The 24,493-nt window shown below is 46.2% G+C and overlaps 11 protein-coding genes across 11 annotated transcripts; 7 read left to right on the forward strand and 4 right to left on the reverse strand.

The window, feature by feature from the left end:
• Positions 1-39: 39 nt before the first annotated feature.
• Positions 40-1,947, reverse strand: TrAtP1_010579 (uncharacterized protein; the record flags this gene model as incomplete). The annotated part of the gene is made up of 1 exon (XM_066114770.1): positions 40-1,947. One exon carries the CDS (start codon positions 1,945-1,947, stop codon positions 40-42), a length of 1,908 nt encoding a protein of 635 aa, XP_065970867.1.
• Positions 1,948-4,036: 2,089 nt separating this feature from the next.
• On the forward strand, positions 4,037-5,227 carry TrAtP1_010580 (uncharacterized protein; the record flags this gene model as incomplete). Its single annotated transcript, XM_014089586.2, has 1 exon — positions 4,037-5,227. The coding sequence occupies exon 1, from the start codon at positions 4,331-4,333 to the stop codon at positions 5,225-5,227; it is 897 nt and encodes a 298-aa protein (XP_013945061.1). The 5' UTR covers positions 4,037-4,330.
• Positions 5,228-5,946: 719 nt separating this feature from the next.
• Positions 5,947-7,056, reverse strand: TrAtP1_010581 (uncharacterized protein; the record flags this gene model as incomplete). Its single annotated transcript, XM_014089618.2, has 1 exon — positions 5,947-7,056. The coding sequence occupies exon 1, from the start codon at positions 6,853-6,855 to the stop codon at positions 5,947-5,949; it is 909 nt and encodes a 302-aa protein (XP_013945093.1). The 5' UTR covers positions 6,856-7,056.
• Positions 7,057-7,868: 812 nt separating this feature from the next.
• TrAtP1_010582 (uncharacterized protein) lies at positions 7,869-8,767 on the forward strand. The gene is made up of 2 exons (XM_014089617.2): positions 7,869-7,892; positions 7,975-8,767. The coding sequence occupies exons 1-2, from the start codon at positions 7,872-7,874 to the stop codon at positions 8,740-8,742; spliced, it is 789 nt and encodes a 262-aa protein (XP_013945092.2). The 5' UTR covers positions 7,869-7,871; the 3' UTR covers positions 8,743-8,767.
• A 640-nt stretch (positions 8,768-9,407) lies between these two features.
• TrAtP1_010583 (uncharacterized protein) lies at positions 9,408-10,629 on the forward strand. The gene is made up of 3 exons (XM_014089616.2): positions 9,408-9,696; positions 9,769-9,945; positions 10,046-10,629. The coding sequence occupies exons 1-3, from the start codon at positions 9,483-9,485 to the stop codon at positions 10,270-10,272; spliced, it is 618 nt and encodes a 205-aa protein (XP_013945091.1). The 5' UTR covers positions 9,408-9,482; the 3' UTR covers positions 10,273-10,629.
• A 672-nt stretch (positions 10,630-11,301) lies between these two features.
• Positions 11,302-11,634, forward strand: TrAtP1_010584 (uncharacterized protein; the record flags this gene model as incomplete). The annotated part of the gene is made up of 1 exon (XM_066114771.1): positions 11,302-11,634. The coding sequence occupies one exon, from the start codon at positions 11,302-11,304 to the stop codon at positions 11,632-11,634; it is 333 nt and encodes a 110-aa protein (XP_065970868.1).
• Positions 11,635-12,888: 1,254 nt separating this feature from the next.
• Positions 12,889-13,894, forward strand: TrAtP1_010585 (uncharacterized protein; the record flags this gene model as incomplete). The annotated part of the gene is made up of 5 exons (XM_066114772.1): positions 12,889-13,021; positions 13,078-13,112; positions 13,186-13,309; positions 13,378-13,542; positions 13,605-13,894. Exons 1-5 carry the CDS (start codon positions 12,955-12,957, stop codon positions 13,892-13,894), a joined length of 681 nt encoding a protein of 226 aa, XP_065970869.1. The 5' UTR covers positions 12,889-12,954.
• An 849-nt stretch (positions 13,895-14,743) lies between these two features.
• On the forward strand, positions 14,744-16,032 carry TrAtP1_010586 (uncharacterized protein). The gene is made up of 3 exons (XM_014089534.2): positions 14,744-14,945; positions 15,005-15,240; positions 15,300-16,032. Exons 1-3 carry the CDS (start codon positions 14,844-14,846, stop codon positions 15,919-15,921), a joined length of 960 nt encoding a protein of 319 aa, XP_013945009.1. The 5' UTR covers positions 14,744-14,843; the 3' UTR covers positions 15,922-16,032.
• Positions 16,033-16,844: 812 nt separating this feature from the next.
• On the reverse strand, positions 16,845-18,786 carry TrAtP1_010587 (uncharacterized protein). Its single transcript, XM_014089614.2, has one exon. It carries the CDS (start codon positions 18,695-18,697, stop codon positions 16,910-16,912), a length of 1,788 nt encoding a protein of 595 aa, XP_013945089.2. The 5' UTR covers positions 18,698-18,786; the 3' UTR covers positions 16,845-16,909.
• A 1,509-nt stretch (positions 18,787-20,295) lies between these two features.
• Positions 20,296-21,409, forward strand: TrAtP1_010588 (uncharacterized protein). The gene has a single exon (XM_014089613.2). The coding sequence runs from the start codon at positions 20,421-20,423 to the stop codon at positions 21,318-21,320; it is 900 nt and encodes a 299-aa protein (XP_013945088.2). The 5' UTR covers positions 20,296-20,420; the 3' UTR covers positions 21,321-21,409.
• TrAtP1_010589 (uncharacterized protein) lies at positions 21,351-22,494 on the reverse strand (the record flags this gene model as incomplete). The annotated part of the gene is made up of 1 exon (XM_014089612.2): positions 21,351-22,494. The coding sequence occupies exon 1, from the start codon at positions 22,302-22,304 to the stop codon at positions 21,351-21,353; it is 954 nt and encodes a 317-aa protein (XP_013945087.2). The 5' UTR covers positions 22,305-22,494.
• Between the last annotated feature and the right edge of the window lie 1,999 nt (positions 22,495-24,493).

Consider the following 24,493-nt stretch of genomic DNA (forward strand, 5'->3'; position numbering starts at 1 on the left):
CAACATCCTTGAAACGCTTAGTGGGACAAGTATAATAGCTCAACTGAATGGCCCTCCTGCATCGCGAAAGACTTCATCCCACCAGTGATCGCCTGGCAGACGTAGTGAATCATCCAAATACTGACAAATATCTTGGAACCCAACCTTTTTCAAGAGAGCTTGAGCCGAGTCGCCCATTAATCGTGGCCTTCTATCCAACTTCTCTGCTGTTGTAGCCCAATATTTGACGCCACCGTCCTCAGCCTCTATCGTCGCCAACGGCTCTTCAGGTATCCTAGGCGCCATATGGAAGGCAAGTAGTTTCCGCAAGTGCTGGTGGAACCAAGGCTTGTCCCACCAAGAGGTTCGTCTCTCTTTGAACCCGTTGTGGTGGACTATGGCAGGAACGGACTCGGTGAAAAAGTCGGCATACAGCTCCATCTCTCCCCAGTCTGGTGACTCAATCACGTCGGCGAGCGGATTCCTTGCCGACTCGATATCCTCTGGAACACCTTGGAGTCGCACAGGGGATATGCCCAATGCTTCGGAGTGTGCATCAATAGCAGACTGGTTGTTTAGTAAAACAAAGGCTCCATCAAACAGCCCGTCGTCAGTATCTGTCCAATAGGTCTGGATGGACAGCTCTTGATTATAGTCGAGCCCAAAGTGATACTCAAAATCCCGATCCATTAGAAATTTTGCGTCACTGTCTTGGATGACTTCTTTGCTTGCTCGCCGCCATTGTCGCCAGACCTCTTGCTCACCCAGCACTTCTCCGGGAATGCCTTGTTCGCTGAACAAGTGGACACCTTGGTTCAGGCCTGCTTCCATTTTCTGTGCGGCACGACGAAACAGGCGCCTCATGTCACCTGCTGGGCCAATATAAACACCTCCGTTGATGTACTTTGGTCGATGATCCCGGTGCTTGTTTGCATCCTTTTCCGTGTCTGGACCATACAGGTCTGCTCTCAATGGGCTATCAGGCAATCTTTCGCAGTGCATGTTGGAGCCCGAGTTTGGTTGTGGGTGGCAGTTTTTTCCAGACGCTGCAATGATGGTCTGTCGCATGGGAACAGGCTCATCTCTGTCCCACTGCTGCTGTAGTCTGATGTTGGCTCTCTTGTTGATCTCATGGTATCTTTTCAGGAGAAGGTCTGCAGGAAGTTGGAACCAGACGTCGTAGGCATCAACCATAAGCACAAGGTCGTCTTCCTCTAGCTTCTCGTCCGGGTGGGCTTCCGGATGCATTGCTGCATCGAGATATTTCACGAATCCTGGGATTTTAGGGAGGTTTTGGCCGCCCTCCCACTTTGTTATCGCACGATAGTCGATTCCCCAGTTGATGATTATCGGACTTGGATAGCCAAGAGCGAGCGCCGTTACTATTGTCTTGCATAGATCCGGACTTGGCGACGTAGCAGGTATTACCAAAACGAAGCGGCGGTCTTTTTGCTGCTTCTTTGGCGCGTCCAGTTTAGAGCTATGGCTATATATAGGGTCTATAGGCCTTGTTGGCTCAGGTGCAGAAGTCGGCTCGGCAACCTCTGCAACAATAGACTGAGGTGTGAGAGTTGGCTTGAGAGCTTCTGTCACAGCATCAAGATGCACACTACTTGGCTTAGTAGTGCTCTGAGGAAGAGGATTCAGAATCTGGCTGCTGGTGTGTTCGATTTGAACTGTTGGATTGCTTGGGTGTTGCTCGGTCTCCAAAGTCTGATTGCGTGAATGCTGTTCTATCTCCAATGTCCGGTTGCGTTGTAGATACTCGGGGGCGTGAGGGCCAATGTGTGCTTTTGGGTACAAGAAAATAATAATGAGCGATAGACTTAATACGATGAATAGCATGGAGGCTCTTGACATCCTGCGAAAGCCCAAAGCAACTGAAGATTTGAGCATCTGAAAATCCAAATCATAATGCCTTCTCACCCACTTGTCCATTATGCCCGAGATGACACGGCTTGGAGTCATGAGTCTTGCTCACATTCTCTCAGCCCAAAAGGAAAAAAAGGATCAAGTCCAATATTTCGAATAGCGCCTATGAGATAGGGGTCTAGTCTCGGACCTGATCGCTAAATGTGCCGCCCACTTTAATTGGATTGGCCTCAATGGAGCTGAATCGATTACCGGCGCTATCGTTTTTGCGCTACAATAATTGGTAGCCTACACAGCCTCCCTAGCTACCAACCTCTGCAATAAATTTTGCCACTCTATTTCCGGGCGAAATTCAATGTCTTTACATCCATTGCTCCCAACTCTAATACACCATTTCCTTGGGGGGAAATGTCTTTCCTTCCTGTTGGAATCATCATCCTAATGGGTGATTCATTGACCTGTTCCTGTTCTGCATTGTTTACTCTTCTCTCTCATGGAGGCGGAAAGCGTAAGGGCATGATTGCTTTCCTGGGGCCCAACTTGCTGTGACTAGAAGCCATAAGCCATAACCATCTGCTCTGAGAGCATGTGCCCAACGCAGCGTCCCCCGCATGATGAACAATAACCTGAAAGTCTCCAGGCATTGTATTTTATCATGCTGCAAGTGTAAAAATCTCTTTGTTGTCCCTAGTTGCTTTGATTCGCTATTAAAAGAGAAAGTCCTTCCAGGTCGAGTTTCGATACACACATTAACCAGACAATCGGCTATCAAGGCAACAAGTGGATGATTCCAGGTCTATTGTAATGGAACCGCTCAAGGTATATACGAATAGCTTGTGTTTCAATCTCAGCTCGCTGCCTTACCCACCATAATGCCTTCCCAGCTTCCCGATACCATAGCGCAAGGAGGAGCAGACCCACGGGGTCTTTGACTTCCAGCAATCTTCTGAAGCGCAACTGAGACTGACTTATGAAGGCTATCATATAAATTCCCGGAAAACTACCGCCTGAAAGCAATTGTAGCCTCGATAACAAGACGAGCAAATGAGCTGCGGCATAATACGGGTTGTTATCGCTGTTGCTTGTCTCGGTAAGATTGCACGCCTTTATCAAAGAAGATGGAATTCCAGCTATGCCATTTTCAGGTATTGGAAATTCCATATCTGCGTATTCAGATGCCATGGCTCGAAACAACCCGTTCGTGCGCAGAGGGTCGGTCAAGGTCCATATGATACGTTTCCCGACGGTTAGCCGCATCCACTCAAGATCGGAAGCATGCGCAGGTCGGACAGGCCAAGCATCTTCAGGATTCGTCTCCTCAAACGATGCAATGGCTATGAGGCCGAGCAGCGCTGAGGTGGCCCAGAGAGCGTCTTGGTCCGGCGCTGCGACCAGCTGTGACAGCTTTCGTTTAAAGAGGCGAATGCATTGAAGAGTATGATGTATCTCCGTCTGTGTTCGGCACCCACGTGCGACGTCGTGTTGTGCCCGCCTGAAAGCTGTGGCAACTGCAAGCATGGCGTGCATCAAGTACGGGTGCTGTGCTGTAAGAATGGGGACCGATGAGTTGCATTGGGCCGGCGACACACCTGGAAAGCAACGGACGGAATCGCATCCTTCCATATCTTCATCATATTGGCACTAAAAGGTTGAATAATGTCCGAGCGAAATTGCTCTAGCTTCATCAAGGAGTCCGAATCCAATCTAAAGCTGTAAGATGCATCCGAACAAATGACGGGCAGCGATGACGGCGGAGAGAGGACACTCGCCGAGCCACGATGACTGGCCATCCCGTCTGCTGATACCTGTAAGTCTGGGACACCGATAGTAAAATTACACAGTATCTTGTAATCTGTGCATTTGTTACATCGCGGCTTGGTCTCGTCACACTGAACTCATGAGTTTAACAATCTGCCGAGAGATGTTGCGTCACTCGCCTTGATTTTCCGGAGCTTGCAGTTTCGGCACCCGAAGCGCGACTTCCTACGTGGCATTTGGGCTGGAGTATCCGTTATCTGAAGCGGATGAGTGCGGTGTGAAGGCAGCCTCCTTTGATACCGTATCCTTGACCTATGGTGATGTTACTTCTTATAATAGGTATCAGCACAAATGCTCGGGACCTTGGCGTTTTAGGCTCGTGGGGAACTAGGTTTAGTATTCCACGCTATTCCGTTTGCCGCGTTGCGAGCGCTGTCATTGGCGAGGTTGGGCCAGCGGGTCACGCTTCGTCACAGCGAATTTGATTCAACGACAGCAGATATTGCCCAGGGTTAATGTTTCCTTGAGGGGACAAGACTGGTTTGACATTATAAATCAAGGATCGATTGCCATAGTTATACGAGATCAAGCCGTCAATATAAATAATGTGAAAGCCACCGTAAGAAAGTCCTCTCAACGAGATAGTTCCAATTAGCGACGATACACAGCTCATTGCACCTAGAGGAAGGAGAGATTCGTTTCTGGCATTTCTGTGGCCATCATGCACGTCTTTGTTACAGGTGCATCTGGCCTCATAGGTAGAGCTGTTACACAAGAGCTTATCAGATCCGGGCATTCCGTCTTGGGACTCGTCCGCTCCGATAAGTCTGCCGAGAAAGTGAAGGCCCTCGGAGCCGAGGTTTTGAAAGGGGATCTCTCGGACTTGAGTGTCTTGAAGTATGGCGCCGCCAATTCTGACGGTGTGATTCACTTGGCCTTTGTCCACGACTTTGATAATTTTGGCCAAAGCTGCCAAACGGACCGAGAGGCTATCAAGGCCATGGGTGCTGTTCTTGCCTGGTCGGACCGCCCTCTTCTCGTCACTAGCGGGACTATGCTGCTTCGCCAGGGTCAGGTTGGGACTGAAGATGATTCCTTCGACCCGAAGTCGCCTCAATTTTCTCTTCGCGGAGAGTCAGAAGAACTGGCCAAACAGCTTGCTTCCGAGGGCGTACGCACAGCGATCATGCGCCTTGCACCCGTTAATCACGGCGATGGTGACGACCACATGTTCATCTCCAACTTGATCACCGTTGCTCGTCGAACGAGAGTGGCGTCATATATCGGCGAGGGCCTCAACCACTGGCCAGCCGTTCATTACCTTGACACCGCCGTCGCGTATCGCCTCGCACTAGAAAAAGCAACTCCGGGGACCACGTACCATGTCGTCGCCGAGAGAGGGGTCGTTCTAAGGGATATAGCAGAAGTCATTGGACAGAAACTAGGCATTCCGGTAGAGTCAAGATCTTTCGAAGATTGTCAAAAGTCTTTTGGCCATTTTGCGTCCGTTATAATGTCCGACAATGTCGTGTCCAGCGCCAAGACTCAGGCAGCGCTCGGATGGACTCCAACGCAGTGCACGCTGCTCACTGACCTCGAGCACGGCAAGTACTTGTAAGTCTGCATATTGTTCATAGTCGATGAATGATCTACCTTTCACCAAGGTCGAACTCGTTGCGATACTTTTATATACCTGTTACAATGCACTCAGATTGTGTGGCCCTATTATATAGAGTTCGAAGTGGAATTATAGTCCAGCAACTGCGGTTGTTCTTCAATAACTGCAAATATAAATCTCATCTACACCTCACTTTCACGTCTACTTTGTTCCCATCAGGGATCGGCCGAGACGTTCATGGCTAAAGTTATTCGGAGTTACAATCTCGCTCTAGATCAAGATACTACAATATACATATTCACCCTACAAGCTCTAATATATATCATTTACTTAATGTAAAGTCGGTTATAGTAAATGTCTTGTAAACTAAGAAGCAAGAAGATGTTTTAGGTATTTTCCTAAACTTAATTTCTGTAATAAACATATAAGCAAAGCTACCGGAAGTAAATGTCTTATCTACCAGCTGCCTTTTCAACAAAGCCTAGCTTGCTATAGCACCGTATGTATATAATCTACTTGTTACTATACTTGGAAGTACTGTCAGCAGCAGATGGACTAGCATTCAACAAGGTTTTGACATTGATTTACTCAGGACCTTGGGCAAGCTATATCTAGAGCATGAATCCTGATTGTTGAGCCGGTGAGTGTTACAAACAGGTTTATTTAAGAATAAAAGCTTCCATATTTTACTAGTGCTCTAGTAGGTTCATAAAGGTTGTCTAAGAGGTCAAAGTCTTAACAATAACCGGAATATCTTCTAGTAGACCTGGGTTTGTCGGATTCCATCCCAATTGCTCCTTTGTCTTGGCGCTTGAAGCTATGTTATCGGCCGTGGCAAAGTCCTTGAATCCACCAAAATAGTCCTCTGCCGTCTCCAACGGGATACTGACAACCGGAATATTCAGACTTTTGCCAAGCTGAGTCGCGATATCCTTCAGTGTCACGCCTTCCTCGGCCACAGCATGAAACACAGATCCTGCCTTGGCCTTCTCTACGGCAAGCCGGTACAACTTGGCTGCGTCGTCGCGGTGGCCGGCGCACCAACGATTCTGGCCATCACCAGCGTACGCAGAGACGCCCTTCTGCATCGCAACGGGGATAAGCAACGACATGAACCCCGAAGATCCAGGACCGTGTGTTGTTGGCGGTAGGCGCACAACGCTGGCGCGCACACCCTGCTTGACGAAGTCGAGACACAATGACTCTGAAGGACCACGGGCCGAGGCTCCGGGAGTACTCATGTCAGGTGCATCAGCCTCCTTGCCAATCTTGCCGCGCGGCAGCAGCATGGTGCCTGAAGTGACTACTAGAGCGCGGTTGCCACCGGCAGCAGCCAGGGCAGAGCCCATGGCGGTGATGGCAGCTCGATCTGTGGCACAAGACCCAACAAAGTCGGCCATGTTGTGGACGAATGCCAGGTGAATGACTGCGTCACATTCAGAGGCGCCTTTCTTGAGGAGCTCCAAGTCCTCGATAGTCCCACGTAGGACCTCAACACCTTGGGCTTTCAGCTGCTCGACCCCTTTGTCATTGCGAGTCAAGCCAAGTACTTGGTGTCCTGCTGAGAGAAGTTCCTTGACAACCGCAGAGCCGACGAAGCCGGTAGAACCTGTGACAAAAATACGCATGTTGAAAGTTACGAGTAGTGAGGCCTCAATAAATGAAAAGAACGAGATGCTGTTGAGAGTTGAAGATTTGAAATAAAAAGAAACTAAATTGCGAAGTTTGAGCTCTATATATATTGCTCGCACACCGTTGGTAGTAGCCACGGATGTGACGGCAAAGTCGACGCGTAGCTGCCTCGTGGATTATTGCCATTTGAACGTTACCCACCTCAACAGATGTATTGAGTTGAAGTACATCTCGACATGTGAACTTGGAGGACATTCAAATTCAATGCAGAAATTCTGGCCAATCAGAGAGCTCAAACCCCGAGTTGAGGTAAAGCGTGGGTCAATAGCAAAACGAGTCGAGGTTTAGCGTCGCGACTGGGGGCACCCCAGAAATGCCGATCACGCCAAGGCTGATAAAGACGGTAAGGATTGAAATACCCAAACCCCCCAAACTTGTTGGAGAGGGATCTTGTGCAGCGTATCTCAATTTGACTGGACACCGAGTCCCGACAGTCAGACTTCCTACATTTACTACACTAGCACGGCCTTCGTTGTCGTTTGAGTATAATTCATGGATCCCCAAGTCTCGCTAGCAGTCCAAAAGTGCAGGCCAAAGCGCAAGTCCTCACGATTCGGCTGCCGAAACTGCAAACTAAGAAAATTAAAGGTAAATCAATCCATGGTCATCCGTCACACTTTGCTACTGAAGACTTGGGTAATGAATACTAACTTTACAGTGTGACGAGACAAGGCCATACTGCTCGAAATGTCGGACATACGGGGTCTACTGCAACTTCGGCTTCAATGTTCCCGATCTTCAACCCGTCCACCAGAAACAAACAAAGGAAGAATTAGTTAGCCTATTTGATATACCGCGCCCGCGATCCACTATCAGTAACGCTATATGGGTCGGCGATGGATCGACCTATTTTACACTAGATCTAAAGGACCAAATGCTTTTCAATCGGTTCCGATATCAAGTCATTCACTCCCTCGGTGGTTCTGAAGTGGTACACATATGGGAGAGTCACATGCTTCATTTCTGTTTTACTGTGAGTTCAAGTCGAGAAGAGACTCCATCTGCTCTTGAGATGCGCCCTGCACGAGTCTGGCTCACTCATACGTGCTCTTCAGTGTCCGTTCCTGATGCATGGAACATTGGCGATGGCAGCTGTTCATGAGCGCTTTTTTGAGACGACACCAACACATCGTCGCTCATTACGAGAATCTTATCACGCATCTCAATTCACAACCTTGTTCAGCAAACAGCTCAGCCAACCCATTAGAGAAGAACACAAGGACCCCCTCTGGGCTGCTGCTGGCGCTGTTGCTATTCTGACGTTTTCTGCCCTTAATGCGTCCTCTCCTGATGAGGCATGGCCTCTTGGGGCACCCGACTCTTCCGACCTTGGCTGGCTTCGTCTGGGGGTTGGTAAGATGAAACTGTGGCATTTAGTAAATCCGCTGCGGCCAGAAAGTGTGTACCGCATCATTTCTGAATCATTTGCACAACTACATCAATCAGTGCCAACGCGAGGCACCAATGGCGTGTCAGTCGAATTGGTACAACTGTGCGGGCTTGACGAATCGTCGACGCAAGAGAATAACCCTTTCTTCACAGCTGCGCATGGTCTCTCCCAGCTATTAGAAGTACCAAAGGGCAGAGTCTCCCTAGACAATGCTATGAAGGTATGGAGCCATATGGATAATAGATTTGTGGTCTTATTGGAAATGAAGGACCCGGTAGCGCTTTTGCTGCTTTGCCTGTGGTATACTAAAGCCAGCGAAAGCAGATGGTGGATTAGCATTCGAGCCAAACATGAGCTTCCGGCTATTTGCTCTTACTTGGAGATATACCACAAGGACAACAGTGTTATCCAAGCCCTCATTCCATCTCTATAGTATACAAAAATATTTAGCTACTTGTACATTTATCTACTATAGTAAGTGTCCTTTGCAAATCTCAGCATGTAGGTATAGTAGCAGGGAGCTGGTATATAGATAAGATGTATACATTGTATTTACATGCACGGGGAAACATGCGTACTACCACTGTGTAAGATAGTAGACAGTTGCCGCTGGCAAAATCCAGGGACTACCTGGTTGGCAAGCCGGAAATCTATGAGATCCATAGTCCCTATTGTATCAATATACCCTCGACCGAAGCCTGTAAGCGTACTACTTAGTCTTATAATGGCTCTGTTTGGGTCATTGATGTTATAAATACGCCCGCCTCAGACATATGAAAGCAACAGGTACTTGAACAGAAGACGGAATGGCCGCGCTGCGAGAATAATACTGCTAGCGCTGACGCTGGCACCCGTAAATAGGATAGTCCCGCACAAATAGTGCAGATATTTGTGGTTGCCCTCCTGATTGGCTGCGAAGCTTGCGCAGCTTCCTTAGACTTGGTCCGTGGTGCCACATCAAAGCCGCTATAACACCGCGTTAAGAGGCGATAGGTTACAAGTCATACAAAAGGTCATAGGTCTAGAACGACCCAATCTGAGGGGTCCTCATTCCAGTATTTAAAGGATGGTCTGTACCAGTGAGCAAGCATGGGCGATGGTGCCAGCAGAGGTTTTTCGACTCTTCTTGCCCCTCTAAATTCGCATACCCTTCGCTCAGCAACTCAAGTCAACATGGCGATTGATGCTCAGATTCGAGTAGAAGCTGCTACTGTTGCAGATATACCAGAGCTGATTGAGCTCGTCAATGAAGGGCTGAATCCAGAAGGAGAGTACAACATCTACCCGCATAATGCCCATGGGGCAAAGTATGCAACTGATGTATTCGAGGCTCTCCTCAAGGCGGACAATAGTCGCATCAAGCTGCTGGTTGTTCGAGACGCTGAAGGTTAGCCAGCACGCGAGCAATATCTTGATTCCCACCGTAATATTCTGTATTGGAGCTAATAGCTGACTACAGGCTATCCCATTGCAACGGGAACTATATACGTTATCGCTACGGGTGATGTTTTTACCAGTGCATGGAACAACTGGGGTATTTCTCTTCAGCGAGGTATGAAACAAGAGGTGCTGGATAGCCTCTTCGGCGCATGGACGAAGCGCCACAACAAGCTAATGAGCAACCAGCCTCGAGTGTGTAAGTCTCTCCCACAAAACAAACTCCCTTGCCATGTCCATCGCATTGCCGCTTGATTCGAAATGGGCTCCGGCTGACTATCTTTTCACTGTAAACACAGTTGTTGAAGCCTTGGTCACTCGGAATACCTGGCAAAAGCGAGGATGCGCAACTGCAATTCTCACAGAAGCGGACAAAATAGCAGATGAAATCGACGTTCCTCTTTTTTTAGATGGAGCGGTACCCGAATTCTACGAACGGCGGGGTTATAGTGCGCTCCTTGATGATTCTGGCGTAGAAGCATCGGCAGTGCCGATGCTGCGAAAAAAGAAGAGCGAGCGGGTCTGAGGTGCATTATCATAGGTAATCATTGTATAGTTGCACTGTCAAGCGGTTTGCAACAAAAAAGAAAAACAGAGACCGCAAAATGAATATGCGCAGACATGGTGAGAATACGCTTGCTATTCCAGATGAGTTTAGTGTGGCGGGTGTGTGCGGATTGTCTGTTTCTATATGCTGATCATTTCGCGATTCTCTCTTTTTTTCCCTTAGCATACGCCTTGCCTGTGTTCTTTATCAAGAAGTATGTTAAAATTCAACGTCTAAACCCCACTAGTATATATTAAGTTTCCAAAGTTGCCGCTGAGATAAAGATATATTGGCACTTCTTCCGATTGACTTATAACGTATTTAAGACTTCTTTATAACGGATGCTGTACTCGCTGTGTTCTCTTGCTACGCGAATGTTATGATGCGGATTCCCGATGATGGAGCGGATTCCCGATGATGGAGCGGATCTCCGCCACACTCTTCACGGGAGTCAAATGAATACATCTATCTCTTATCCTTAGGTTCTCCTGCTTCCATTAGTCTAAGCTCAGTCCAAAGTATATCTGTAGACTCTAGAGGGCTGGATACTCATACAGTGACGGCATTTTTGACGAGCTTGCTTATTGATCATTCTACTCTACAGTCATTCAACACCGCCCAGATGGGGCAAAACAACATAAATGATCAGACGTGATCCTGCGAGCTAGGATTTAACAACAAATTCAACGCAAAAGTCCAAAGGCTGATGGATGCATGGCATGTTCCCGATCTGGCAATTCGAATTTGTCTTGGCAAACAACGCTCTCTTCGATTTTAAGTGACGAATTTGCTCTGGACGATGAAGCTATTATCTCCCGTACCACGCTAGAAGATGCACTTAGCAATCAGACTGGTTTACCAGACCATAAATTTAGCTTCAAGCCGGAATCAGCATCTGTAAGAGATGTTATTCGCCCTGTAAGGCATCTCCCGAGAGCTGCAGAACCAGGCACACGGTATCTCTATAGTAGCTACATGTTTTCGACTGTATCACATGCTATGGAGACCATGACCTCAATGAGTCTTAGTGGTTTCATTGAACAAAACCTTTGCCAACCTTTGGGCATGACTCACACATACTGGACGCCGGCAAAAACAGTGGAAGCGAAGGCGTCGGGGACCGTCCTAGCTCGCGGATACGCATCGAGCGAAACGAATAATTCGTTTGTGGAAGAGCCAGTGCCTGACGTTCCTGCAGTTTCAGGAGCAGGAGCTATTATCAGGAACGTTGTTGACTACGCAAAATGGCTGCAGTGCATAATGACTCAGTCTCCGCCTATAAGTCCGGCTGCGCATACCACTCGTACCACACCACGGGATCTCATTTTCAGCCCCCAGTAATAATTTAGTCCTAGCACCGCATTCTTACGCCTTGGGATGATCTATTGATTATTACCGCGTGCAACGCATCGTGTGGCACAGTGGTGGTTGGACTGGATTACCAATGGGGCCTGGTAATGATGGGAAACACAAGAGGGTCAAGCCACTGCGTCCAGACAGCTGTATTTATGGGGATGCCTGATGAGCTTCTTGGGACACCTGATGATGAAAGAATTGACTGGAATGTCAAACTCCAACAACGCCTCTCCCAGCGAAGATCAGATATTGCTCGCTCCGCAGAACTCCTCCATCCCTCTTTCCCATGTCCTTCATGTTCACCTCCTCTTCCTTACCAAGCTTACGCCGGAGACTATATTTCTGTACAGGAACTGTTCCGCATCCATTTTTAAATATCGCCTAGTCCAACAGGAACATACTCATATAAGTTACCTTGGGATTCCACAAAACTTGACCAGGCTCAATAGTGGTTCTACATTTGGTAATAATGCCAAAATGCTGTAGTAGCTGTGATCCATCGCGAAGCTTCTTACAGTTTCAAAAGCGGAAATGCTGGATCCATGTCTGCAACGTGCTGAACCCGAGGGTGACTTGGCTGACGCTCGCGCCTTCCGTGCCGGCCGGTTCCTCGAGCTCTTGAGCTTTCATTCTACCTCTTTTGTTGTTCTCTTTCTTCTCTACCTTAGCTATTGTAGTTACCTATCTAGTTGTTAGTACCTATGATTGCTTAGACTGTAGATTCTAATTTAATCATAGGCTGTATTACCGCTAAGTAATGCACTTGATGTAATATTCTAATGTCACTTGAATTCAGTCATTCAATTAGTATCGAGTGCCCACAGTCTCGCGTATTTTTTCCTGATCCTTGGCCGGACTGAAAGTGGAAGGGGTCAACATCGGGTTATCTGTACCAACAGAGGCCCAATGACAGCCATCACCGCCTCGAACAGACCACTTTGCCAAGGATGCCAAACACCATGCGAGCCACTGTGGTCCACCGGAATAATAATCCACATTAGGATGACTGTGAAGTATGTTATCTTCTAGACCGCTGCTATTGCATGGAATAGATGACAAATCTAGCAATATGATAGTGTAATTACCACTCTGGAGGTTGACGAGGCGTCTAATTTATAAGCAGATACGCGGCATAAGCTTTTGGGAGTAAGTGAGTGTTCAAACCGATATAAATACATGTACTTCTGGCGGGGGGGGCCTATGTTTGTTCAATTCACACCATATATACTATTACTAGCAATTCGACTCTACAGGAAACATTATTAGCCATATCATTACGCAATATTCAAGCGACTCTTTCAAAACATGATGCTCCTTTCACTCTCATACCTCACGTTGTTTTTAAGCGGGCTTGTGTCAGTCCGTGGAGAAGGTATTATAGATTGCGAATTAGACTTTGTTCAAAATATACGTACTGACTATGTGTAGCCTTTCCTTATGAACGTCTAGACGTCAACAACAAGGTATTTGTTAATAGCTTACAACTAAAGAGTTTCACTACGTATAGAAAAGGCCCTACTAATCGTAGATCACCAGATAGGTTTGATGAATTACGTCCATGACATTGAGAATACGCGTTTCTACAGGAGTGTAATCGCACATGCTACCTTGGCTGAGCTCTTTGACATCCCTGTTGTTATGACAACATCTGGTGAAACAGGTAACACATATTATCTTGCCCTCCATTACTGTGAAAATTCGATTGTTAGCTGACAGGTTCTACGCCAGGGCCCAATGGTCCTCTTCTACAGGAAATCCGCGACATGTACCCAGATGCCCCTTTTATACTGCGCAAAGGGGAGATTGATGCGTGGGACCATCCCGACGTTAGAAAGGTGGTTGAGGCAACTCATCGTAAGCAAATGATTATAGCCGGAATTGCCACTGACGTCTGTAAGTGTCTGACTCGGCACCCCTGACCTGACGCAGCTCGACGGCTTATGTTCCATTTGCAGGTACCGCATTTCTAGCCCTCTCTCTAAGAGCAGAGGGCTATAGCGTCTGGGCCAACGTTGAAGCATCTGGTACAAACACTCCTCTGATTCAGGAAGTCACCAATGCTCAAATGCGGGACGCAGGTGTGCATCTAGTTGGAATCAACGCGCTTCTGGGTTACCTAGTCAAGGACTTTAGCAATCCCGTTCCTGGTGGGGTTCGAATCTACGACTGGATCGAGCAGTATCTTCCTGAGGGCTCGATGACGGCCCGCTTGTTTACTACAGCAAGTGGCAATAATACTTTTTAATACCGAGATTTAAAGCCGGATGTTACAACCTAACTCTTATAGTGGCAGCAATGGGTCTACAAGGTAAGGAAAACCTATAGGACAAGTAGCTGATTATAACTGACTTGGATAGCTTAGCTAGAAGGGAATCACTGGCACCCATATGAAAGAAACGGAGATGGACTATTACATTCTGTGCGCGAAAGTTTAAACAGTATCGGACACATAGAGAAGATAGAGTAGAGGAGTATTCTAACAAACAAATGAAAAGAACCTCTAGGCGGGTAACAACAGGCGGTCTACTACCTTAGTATTATCTAAAGTGCCTGTAGTAGGTGGTAGCAGCACGGTAGGTCATACTAGGTGTTTGCAGCCCATCTACAGTGCCTAGTACTACCTGCAGGGTAGATGAAGGGCTAACCTGTTAGTAGTATTGGAACGGGAGATGTGTGCGCGCTATGGTAGATATATATGCCTATCAGGCGCTATCAAAGGCAAATAATGATTGTACAACAGACACCCGAGCGTTTGACATACAGTATAGCTTATTGTAGCCAGTTACGGGACCTTTTTCAGTATTATAAATCCCTTGTCTAAAGTAACCTGGGTAACAAGTTCCCACTAGTAACATTTGGGACAGGTAGCATCTGATGAGTTTGATCTGTGCCTCTTGATAAAACTAAATTAATTCGTTACAAATTGCCAAGACATCCCGGTCTTCTGTTCGAATACCAGACTTGGGCTTAGGACACTCCGCCTGGCGGTGTCTACAGTGATTGGTCACGCCTCAGCCACAGGGGTTTTACCGCGCGGCATTATATAAGCCTCGCAACATACGGGAGTTATTATATATATATATTCAGGTCCAGAAGCTCAGCTTGAAAGTTCCTACCAAAGCGCAACGGCGACGAAATATTACAAAGTCAATCTATTTCCTCCTACCACAACTGTAACGATACTGCCTTTTGCCATGGTCAAAGTTGCTGTAGCAGGCGGCACCGGTGGCCTTGGGCGAACCATTGTGGATGCGCTCACAGACTCCGACCACGAGACCGTCGTTTTGACACGAGAGGTAGGCACAACACTTTTTCGCGTTTGTATAGCAGTGGACTTACGCTTCATGGCAACTAGCACAACATACATCACACGACTATTGCCGGAGCAACCCTGGTAGCCATCGACTACACTAATGTAGAGGCTATCGTCCGGACACTCCACGATCACCAAATCCACACAGTGATTTCATGCATCGTGATCAAAGGCTTAGAGCAATCCGAAGCTCAACTAAACCTTATTCGCGCAGCCGAAGCTGCACCGTCTGTAAAGAGGTTTACCCCCAGTGAATTCGGTACCCCCCGACTTGAAGTGTAAGTTCCGCTTTCCCAGGTCCGACGTTATTCTCTTGCTCAACAGTCGTTTGGACCAGATCGACCAAAGCAGGTGCTGCCGTCCCCACCACTTATAAAGATGCCGCGGTTGCAGAGCTCGAGAAATCTCACCTCGAGTATACTTTATTCTCTCATGGCGTGTTCATGGATTACTATGGGATGCCCAAATTCCAATCCTACTTGACACCGTGGGTATTCGCTATCGACATCGCTCACAAGGTGGCGGGTATCCCAGGGTCTGGCAATGTACCTGCTGTCTTTACATATTCTGGAGACGTAGCCAAGTTTGTCGTGGCTGCCATAGGCCTTCCCGATGGAACATGGCATAAGCATAGTACAATGATTGGTGATCGCCGAACTTTGAATGAGGTTCTTGGTACAGCTGAATCTATTCGTGGAAGCTTTGAAGTGCAATACGACACCATGGAAAAACTTCAACAGGGGCAGATAACCGAATTACCGTCCCATGTGCACTTGTATTCGCAAACTGCGAAAGAGTCACTCCAACAGCGTTTCGCTGGGTTCGGTATCGGGATGGAGACCGGGGCGTTCGACTTCAGTGTTCCAGCAAATGGCGTATTGTTAAATGATCTATTTCCAGACATTCGCGTTAAATCTGTGGAGGACATTATTGCGGAAGGCTGGGCTAAAAATGCCTAACATGCCGCTGCCCAAATAGAGTCGAAATTTTGTGCTCGCATCTTACTGGAATTCTCCGCCATATGAGTAGAATGCCTGACTATTTATTTCAAAGTAGTGCTATTAGCAGTGTTCAATATACTTTCTGTATATAGCCTTATAACTGAGTATATCAAGTAAGATAACAGACAGTATATCTTGATACTAAGCATTTCATTTTTTAGCCAGTGGACTAAGAATTGGGTCAATTAGTAAGTAAACAGCTCCTTTACAATAGGTTCTTATACACAATCTTAATAAAAGAACTGCGGTTCTGTATAATTTTATGTAAATGTGCTTTTGGCAAAGGGAGCTATTCTAAACTTAACCCTGGTGTTTAGAAAATGCAATAACTATTGCTAATCACCTTCAAACTCTTAGTTACAGGCCGGATTTACCCCTTATACCACTACTCTTTGATATAAGGGGTGGTATATTAATTTCATTGCTTATCCTTCATCGTATCCCTTAACTGAGAGCAATACAGTCCCTTATCTTCATTGGAATGTGTACTGCACCAAACTGAAAGCCAAGTGGTTGGCTTGCTTTTCAAGTTTATGACATCTATACTCCTAAGACACTAACACGAAGTTACGCCTTGTGGGGTTCGTGATCTGATCCACCGAAGCGTCGGCGGTGAAGCTACTGATTGGCCATTTGATGCCGCAGCAGAAATCGCGCAGAAATCGCGTTATAATATCCCGCGGTGCGGGATCGCGTAAGTCCAAGCCAATGGCTAGACATCTTTCATTTTGACCTACAGTCTCAGGTGGCAGAGGCAAAATTGGCCGAGCCTGTTGCCAAGGATAGGCCACTGGTTTTCCCCTTTTGCCGGCGATTCCGGTATCTATTGCGACAGAAAGGGAGTTCGTATTATAAGTTGCTAAAGGCTTTGCTGTACTTTTGGTAGTTTTTAGTTATATAAATTCCATAAAATATATAAAGAACAGGCCAACAACATGTCAGCTTCTTATATCAGCAACACACTATATCCTAGAACATTCATACATTTTGCTACATCCCAACATTCATCGATTTCAGCCCGCATCGACCATACTGTTTTCATGACTAACAAAGCTTCCTTCATAGTCCCAAACATTTCCAAAGGCCCCAGCTGACGCACTAGTGCTCTGTATATGGCCTCATCTTCGGGCGGAGACAAGCAGCCAGATATGCACATGGGCCATGCCAGTGCCCGTATACCAGGCCCTTTTGGAACCTGGCAAAGTAGGTTCGTTGCCTTTGCAACTGACCAACGAATTTCTTGATTGGAAGGCTGCCACCCCAATATGACTACGTTCAAGTAGCTCAGCGTAGCAAGCAACCATACCATTTCGTGCTTGGGCTGCTCGTTCGCATTTGCGTCAGGCCAAGAATCGACAACATGGAGTGTGGTGACATCATGCGCAATGTATTGCCGCTGACAATGACTCTCCAGAGACTGAATGCCTGCTTTAATTACATCCGATAGGACTTTACCACGAGACTCAAGTTCGCTGGCCTGCAATGAACTGCTCTTCTTTTGCGTGCGCTTCCAATCTTCCAGGGATGCTACATCACCTAGGACCTGCACAATCCAGTTTTTTAATCCAAAGAACTCGTCAAAGCACAGATAGCCGGCTTGAATTGCCTCAAAGCTCTTCTCATAAGATAAGCATTCTGGGACAATGCTTGCATGGTAACTGGCAAGTTGTGGCACATTGCCTAAAGTGACACTCGATAAAATGTCAATGTATAGAATTGTGGCTGTAAAGAATCGCAGCGCTGCTTGGTTTGTGGTCCACGGTCGCCTTAACCCAAACTCCGGAGGCGGCCATTTGTGGGTATGGGTATACAAGCTTTTCAGTGTCTTGTTCCACTCCTTTGGGTCGGGGAGAATCCTCAAGAAAACTGCAATGGCTGCATTGAGATGCAACTTCCAATTGTCCTTATTAGATGTCGCCACTTCAAAAAAAAGCATTTGAAGAATGCTCTGCATAACCACAAGCCCTTTTTTCATGTCAAAGCCTGGAGCGTTGGTGTTGATATAATTTACTTCCTTGTGCAACTCTTTGAGACCAAGCTCTATCTGGCTCTCAAATTTGTGTATCATTTGCATTGTGCATTCATCGTGGGCTTTGTCGCCATTGTTAAGAACAATAGCATAGAACGACGTCGACAAGGAAACCGCGCTATGATACACAGCCTTATTGGTGTGCAGTATTTCCAATATCCAACCTCGGCCGCCCGCGAGAATCGATGGTCGGTAATGCGGGAAGAGGTACGGGAAGACATAGTCGAGGTATATCATAAGCAGATGTAACTCTTTATCAGCCTCCCCTTGACCGATTGGCGTCTTGTTTTGCATAGGCGAACCCTGTAGCACCGAGGTACTATCGTTGCTAATTTCAGACGTGAAGGCAACGCCAAGATGGCCAAGAGAAGGATCGAAGTCTGTAAGTGTATCTGTTTTATCTATGACGTCCGTAGCAGGAGACTCCGTGTCGATATGGTCAAGATTGTTGGCCTCGGCCTGAAGTATCTCGAGGTGCATGCGTTTACGCTTCTGGGTAGCGAAACGTTTTACCTGTGCTTTTATCTCTTCCATCATGTTCGTCTGCCTCACACCACCGTCCATCCATGGTGGTTTTTCCTCTTCGTAATAACATGTTATTTGTAGTGCTTGACAAGTGTCACAGACGGGGCGGTTTTCGGCGCACTTCTTGCGTCGGACTCGGCAGGTCCAACAGCCGTCAAACGAGCGGAGTTTGCTGTACATGGGCTGCTAGAGGGATATAAAAGAAGCTGAACTGGGAGTGGACGCATTCGTTCGGGGAACAAAGGTCTTGAAATTGCTGTTATCACTTCATGTTATTGTCGAAGTGTAGTAGGCAATGGGAAACGCTTTTATATTATCCAAATACGGATTTTCATTTGCCCGGAGAGAAGTCCCTTGAAGAGCTGGATTAATAGTTATTTATGCATAAAATAAATTTAATATATAACACATTAAGCCCCACACTTTCTCTTCTTCTGTTTCCTTAACAGTATTACTTCATGTTTTTAGTGTTTAATTCCTATTATCTAAACCAGAGTTTATTTATTATTTTAATATAATGGAAAAGTCGGATTAAACAGTTAAAGGTCGTGAATTTATTTTTAGCTATTGGGCTTCGCGAGCCCTAATTTATACAAGCTATAGCGCTGACTAAAGGCTTGTTAGCTAAGCCTAGCAGACTCGTCAGCTATCCCTTTCTACTCAGGTATGTACTATGGTGTCTGTAACAATGCAGTTCGTTGTCATCTTTGTTTCGGCTTCTGGCTATATTGTATGGCCAGTCATGCTCTTTCCCCCTCAACCTCCTCCGATATCATTACCACATCAGGCACTCAACCTTTTGTCCCTTTATAAGACTGGTCTGTTGGTACACAAAGGTATTGTTGGATTGTTAGATCTACTAATAACGCCAATGTCTGGCCCATTCTGTTACTCGTTTCTTACGTGTACCCAACACCTCTCCCACGATGCCAAATGGATGCGCACTATCTGGCAAAGTTTAATATTTGCCCAATTGCATCACTGTCGCTGCCGATGCTGCGTTACCACTGCCAACTGAGTGAGATACTGCGTGAGATATATACTACCTATTATCGACATTTGCCACTTGCTGTCATAATCAGCCGAATGGGAACAGAATAGTCTGATATCTGTGTCTTGAACTAGGCCGACAAAAGTGTTGTTATGCTGTTCGAAAGCTGGTGGAAGAACTCAAAATGACCATAGGTATCTGTTAATATCTTCTTCAGCTCAGCTCGCTCGATGGTACAGACTGTCTTTCAAATAGCGGAACCCAGATCCCCGCAAAGGATGGTATTTTTCCAGACCTTGCATACTATTAATAGCTAAAGTCCCCTTATTGTATATAAGCCAGCAGTAATCCCGGTATCGGAAATAAGAAACAGATTAGTCACAACTATAAGAGGTAGCTTGGAAACTTTTGCAGTTTATTAGTCTTGGGCAGGGAGCAGACATCAGAATGCAAGCCAGCTGTAATCCCAAAAGCGGAACTAACCAATAGATTACTCACAGCCATAGTAGGTGGCTGAAATATCCTCATGGGATTGGAAATGTTATAAACTGTTATAGTGGGGCAGCTTTCTTAAAATGAATTGTTGTTTATAAGCTGATTAGAAACCATAAGAATTAAATAACTCATAGATTAATGTCTGTGAATGTAAATTTGATGCATATTGCATATAGTGCCGAAGTAGCTAAGTAGCCTATTGAGAGGAGACAGAAAGTGGTCGGCATATCAAAACGGCAATTAGATATTGTATAGCTCTAATAACACTATGTAATATATAAAATACAATACACCTCAACTGCGTAAATTTCTATAGCACAGTTTTCATTTTATTACTCGCGGCATCTTCCAGCACGTTTACAAACGCTACATCTCCTCTATTGCACTATATAAATATCTGCTATATTATACATCAGAATGGCTCCGAGAATTGCTGTTGCTGGTGCTACTGGAGAATTGGGGATTCCTATTGTGATAGCTCTGCTAGCTGCAGGATACCATGTCACTGCCCTTACACGAGAAGGCAGTAACAACGCCTCGAAACTTCCTACGAGCTCCAATCTTTCAGTGATTGAAGTTGACTACTCTTCAGCCCAATCCCTCGCAATTGTTCTCAAAGATCACGCCGTCGTCGTCTCTACTCTTACTTCTACATCAGTTGACGACCAAGCCCCCCTTATTGATGGTGCTATCATAGCCGGGGTGGCAAGATTTATCCCATCAGAGTTTGGTAGTGATGTCACCAACTCCAAGCGGAATCAACTACCGGTATTTGAGAGCAAGGTCAATACTCATCGATATCTCGAGACTGTTGTAGCCGAGAATCCCAATTTCAGCTACACGGTGATTTGCAACGGCGCTTTCTTGGATTGGGGCCTCCATGGCTTCCTTATTAATGTCCCTAGACATACAGCTACTGTCTATAATGGCGGCGATATTCCATTCGCAGCTACTAACCTTGATACTATTGGTAAAGCTATCGTCGGGGTGATTGAGCATCTTACTGAGACGGCTAACCGTCCAGTTTACATTCAAGACGCTGTTGTTACCCAAAATTTGCTGATTAGTTACGCTAAAGAAAAAGATGGCGTGGAATGGGATATTATGCACGAGTCTACTGAAGCAATGCTTATTAACTCCTCTGCAAAAATAGCAAAAGGTATTACTGGTTGGTCAGTAATGCAGCCTTTTGTTTTCAGTTCTGTTTTTGGGGATGGATATGGTCAAGTTTTCTCAGACCATTTGGACAACAAGCTTTTGGGGTTGAAAGGTTTGACAGACGCAGAGGTTAGGGCTTTAGTTGAGAGTTTATTGTAATAAGGGTTAAGTCTTTGCATACATTAACTATCAGGCTTCGTTCTTGCGAACCTCTTCCTCCAATACAATCTTCAATTTCTCGTACAAAGGACCAAGTTTGTGCAAGATCAATACTGCGGCTTCATCATGTTTGTGGGTCAAGGGATACTGTAGAGAGCCAATGGTGCGCGCAATCTCTCCCATAACTGCGGCGGCGTCGGTGTACCCAACGCGCCTAAGACAAGTCGCAGCATCGATAGATCGTCGAGCCCCAACTTGAACAGCGAAGTATGCCAAAGAAGAACGCATTCCAGGTGGCAGTCCAACTTCAATTTTGTTAATGAGCCACTTGGTCGCAGCTTCGTTGGCAGTTGAACCAGGCGGCATATCGCCACCATTGGTAGTGCTAATGTGTTTGAGCGCACTAGGGATAGACCGTCGAATCATCTCCTCTTCACTCAGTTCCTTTACTTGTCTGAAATCAGTTCTCATGGTGTATGATTTGCCGTAGCCAAGTGAGTCAGTCTTCCACGCTGCCAAGAACTCCTTCACTGGCAGCTTTGCGAATGGATGTCCGTGAGGGTCGTGCATCTCGACCATGTCATTGGCGACACTGAGCACCACAACATAATGATCCGCCCCAATGGCGCCCCGGGCGTTGGGCTGATGTCTGAGAAGGCCCATTTCCATTGGACCGACAAAAACAGGGCCATTCTGAAGCCCAGCCTTGAGAGAACGGAGAGCATCTTGTTCATCTTTGCCAATAATTTCAGTGCAGCGCCACCCCATCGCGTCCACTGCCGCATTGAAGGATTGGAGAGGATCCCAGCCGTAGGGATCGAAAAAAACAAGAGGATCTTTTGGCAGGTTGATGACTTGCATACCAAATGCAGAGGAGGTTGCAAACTCGATGGTTGCGGTAGAAGGTGCTCTATCACCCAGCACCATGGCGAAGGAATTTGTAAAGCAATACGGGCCATTGCCCACATATGGTGTGTATTCCATGATTTGAAGATCAATAGTTCACTTTGCTGAGCTTGCGAAATTGGTGGTACAGAGTTGAAGAGTTAGGTGCGGGAATGTGTTAATGTGGTGCTTATATAGTAAAAAGCTCAGACTGAGGTTTCTCTCAAAAGCAACCATAAAAAGAGTTAGTATAATAATTTAGAGGATCTGGGAATTACTATTATTGTTTAGTCCCCCCCGGCAAGTGATACTATACTGTAACAGAAGTTTGTAAATTAACTACTTATAGGAAAGTTAAGAGATTTAGCAGGGCTTCAGCAGAAGTGGACCTGTATACCGTTCTTATATTAACGCTAACACTACTACTCCCTGTGGTAATATGTGAAAAAGAGATTGCAGACTCTTTTTGTGTTATTTACAAATTAGGAACACACTCCTTTAAACCCAATGATTGCTGTCTTATTGTAGGGATAAAGTTAGCTTCTTTTCTTATAAGAATAAACATGCTACCCAGGAGCTGCGCTTACACTTATGGAGCGCGTTACTACAGATGATTCATCAAGTTCTGCGACATGCCAGGAAGCTACATCCGGCACTACAGCTTTGTGCTGCAAGTTAGCGCACCAACCCCGCTATTACATCAACCACCTCTACAACGCGAGCACTGGTGACGCCCATGACTTTGATGCCGCTACTTTGTTTAATGACGACGCGAACCGGGTTATTAGCGTTGGTTTTGCGTAAGAATGCGAATGGTGTGGTAGAGAGCACTGTATTGGCATACTTTGTGCGTTTCAGTGACTGCATGCCATATAGAATCAGCTCCTTATTTCACGTGCTAGGTCTTACTTGCTATGTGTCAGAATAGTAAGGACGCAAGTAAAGGAATACCATCTAACTTCGCTAGGCGTTCAATCACTCTTTGAATGTTGATTAGAACTACTACTACAACTTCGTTAACCCCCTCCACTATGAATGCCGAGTCTCTGTCTATTTGCCTTGGTTGGCAAATATTACACAGTGCCACGCGTTTCTTAAGTTCCCTTGTAAATAAGTCTATTACCTCTAGACTTTTACAAATAAGGTTGTAAGTAAGGCAGCAATCAGGTAGCATATGCCGGATCTGTTAAAGAGGCTATCTGCGGGGTTGGGTAGAGGTTGGGTAGACCTATGTGGCGCCTTGTTATTTGCAGGTCTTGTATACATGCATTCATTGATGCTGGAGGCCAACCACTCCCCGCAGGATAACACAAGGGCAAATCTGTAATACTGCCTAATGATGTAATACAATAACTGCAGACAATTTGAACAGAGTATGGAAAGACTGTGTATATCTCGTCCAAGTTCTGGTTGATAACAGAAGAACCTCTTTTTATTTACCTTAGCGGCAGATCTATCGATTCTGTATCATATGAAAGCTTTGCCTGGATATTCCTGGTGACATGTACAATCAAAATCGCTTTGACTGGCCCAATGAAATAACTAACTGCTATTACCATGATATAGAGAGTATTGGCGTTTTTTGATCAATATGAGGATGGTGAAAAGGGCAAACATGAGCCTTCGACTGATACTGATGATAAAGAGATTATATAGCGGAAAGTTCCATAATAAATCTGGTTTTCTAGCTCCTGGACCTGTCAATCTTATCCTGCTATATCGGACTGTATGCTATTCTATGGCGGCCTGTTATACAGTAACGGCAATAAGGCAAATGATCAGGCTACTATTCGTAATCGTAGCAATTACCATGACGGAATTAACTACCCGTAAAGGATCAACCGTACCGAGGGACCAGGTCATAACATGTTAACCCCTCACCACCTCCTCTACTAAATCAACAAGACAGCCAATAAATCCATATCTCAGCCGCGTCGAATACCCACTTGCATGCTTGTAAATAACCCCTCACAGATAAACACGTTGACAGCCTGCAGGAGGCCTACCAACAGCCTTGATGTGTGGCTTGGGGGCCCAAGTCGATAGCCAGGCCGTTTTACCAATCAACTCTGCCGTTGGGTTAATAGGCCGTATCAACCAAGATGAGTTTGATGTATCTTCCCCTCCCCATATTTTCTCACCTCTTTTATCTCGTCTGTCGCATCTGAAAACTTGAACGCCCACGCGAATGAAGAACCGTTAGCAGTCTTTGATCAGGCATGTAACGTATTGCCTAGTATCACCTCTATTCCTCGATACCCAACCCATCATCTTATTCACTGCTATTC

The sequence above is a fragment of the Trichoderma atroviride genome, chromosome 5 (genome assembly GCF_020647795.1).
Source record: "Trichoderma atroviride chromosome 5, complete sequence".
Lineage (NCBI taxonomy): Eukaryota > Fungi > Ascomycota > Sordariomycetes > Hypocreales > Hypocreaceae > Trichoderma > Trichoderma atroviride.

Excerpts from the sequence above, each read along its gene's own strand:
- TrAtP1_010583 (XM_014089616.2), top strand. The coding sequence starts at position 9,483 with ATGGCGATTGATGCTCAGATTCGAGTAGAAGCTGCTACTGTTGCAGAT. Across the intron at positions 9,697-9,768 it reads GGTTGTTCGAGACGCTGAAG|GCTATCCCATTGCAACGGGA; the intron begins GTTAGCCAGCAC and ends AGCTGACTACAG. Across the intron at positions 9,946-10,045 it reads GAGCAACCAGCCTCGAGTGT|TTGTTGAAGCCTTGGTCACT; the intron begins GTAAGTCTCTCC and ends CTGTAAACACAG.
- TrAtP1_010582 (XM_014089617.2), top strand. The coding sequence starts at position 7,872 with ATGCTTCATTTCTGTTTTACT. Across the intron at positions 7,893-7,974 it reads TGCTTCATTTCTGTTTTACT|TGTCCGTTCCTGATGCATGG; the intron begins GTGAGTTCAAGT and ends CGTGCTCTTCAG.
- TrAtP1_010586 (XM_014089534.2), top strand. The coding sequence starts at position 14,844 with ATGGTCAAAGTTGCTGTAGCAGGCGGCACCGGTGGCCTTGGGCGAACC. Across the intron at positions 14,946-15,004 it reads CCGTCGTTTTGACACGAGAG|CACAACATACATCACACGAC; the intron begins GTAGGCACAACA and ends CATGGCAACTAG. Across the intron at positions 15,241-15,299 it reads GGTACCCCCCGACTTGAAGT|ATCGACCAAAGCAGGTGCTG; the intron begins GTAAGTTCCGCT and ends CGTTTGGACCAG.
- TrAtP1_010588 (XM_014089613.2), top strand. The coding sequence starts at position 20,421 with ATGGCTCCGAGAATTGCTGTTGCTGGTGCTACTGGAGAATTGGGGATT.
- TrAtP1_010587 (XM_014089614.2), bottom strand. The coding sequence starts at position 18,697 with ATGTACAGCAAACTCCGCTCGTTTGACGGCTGTTGGACCTGCCGAGTC.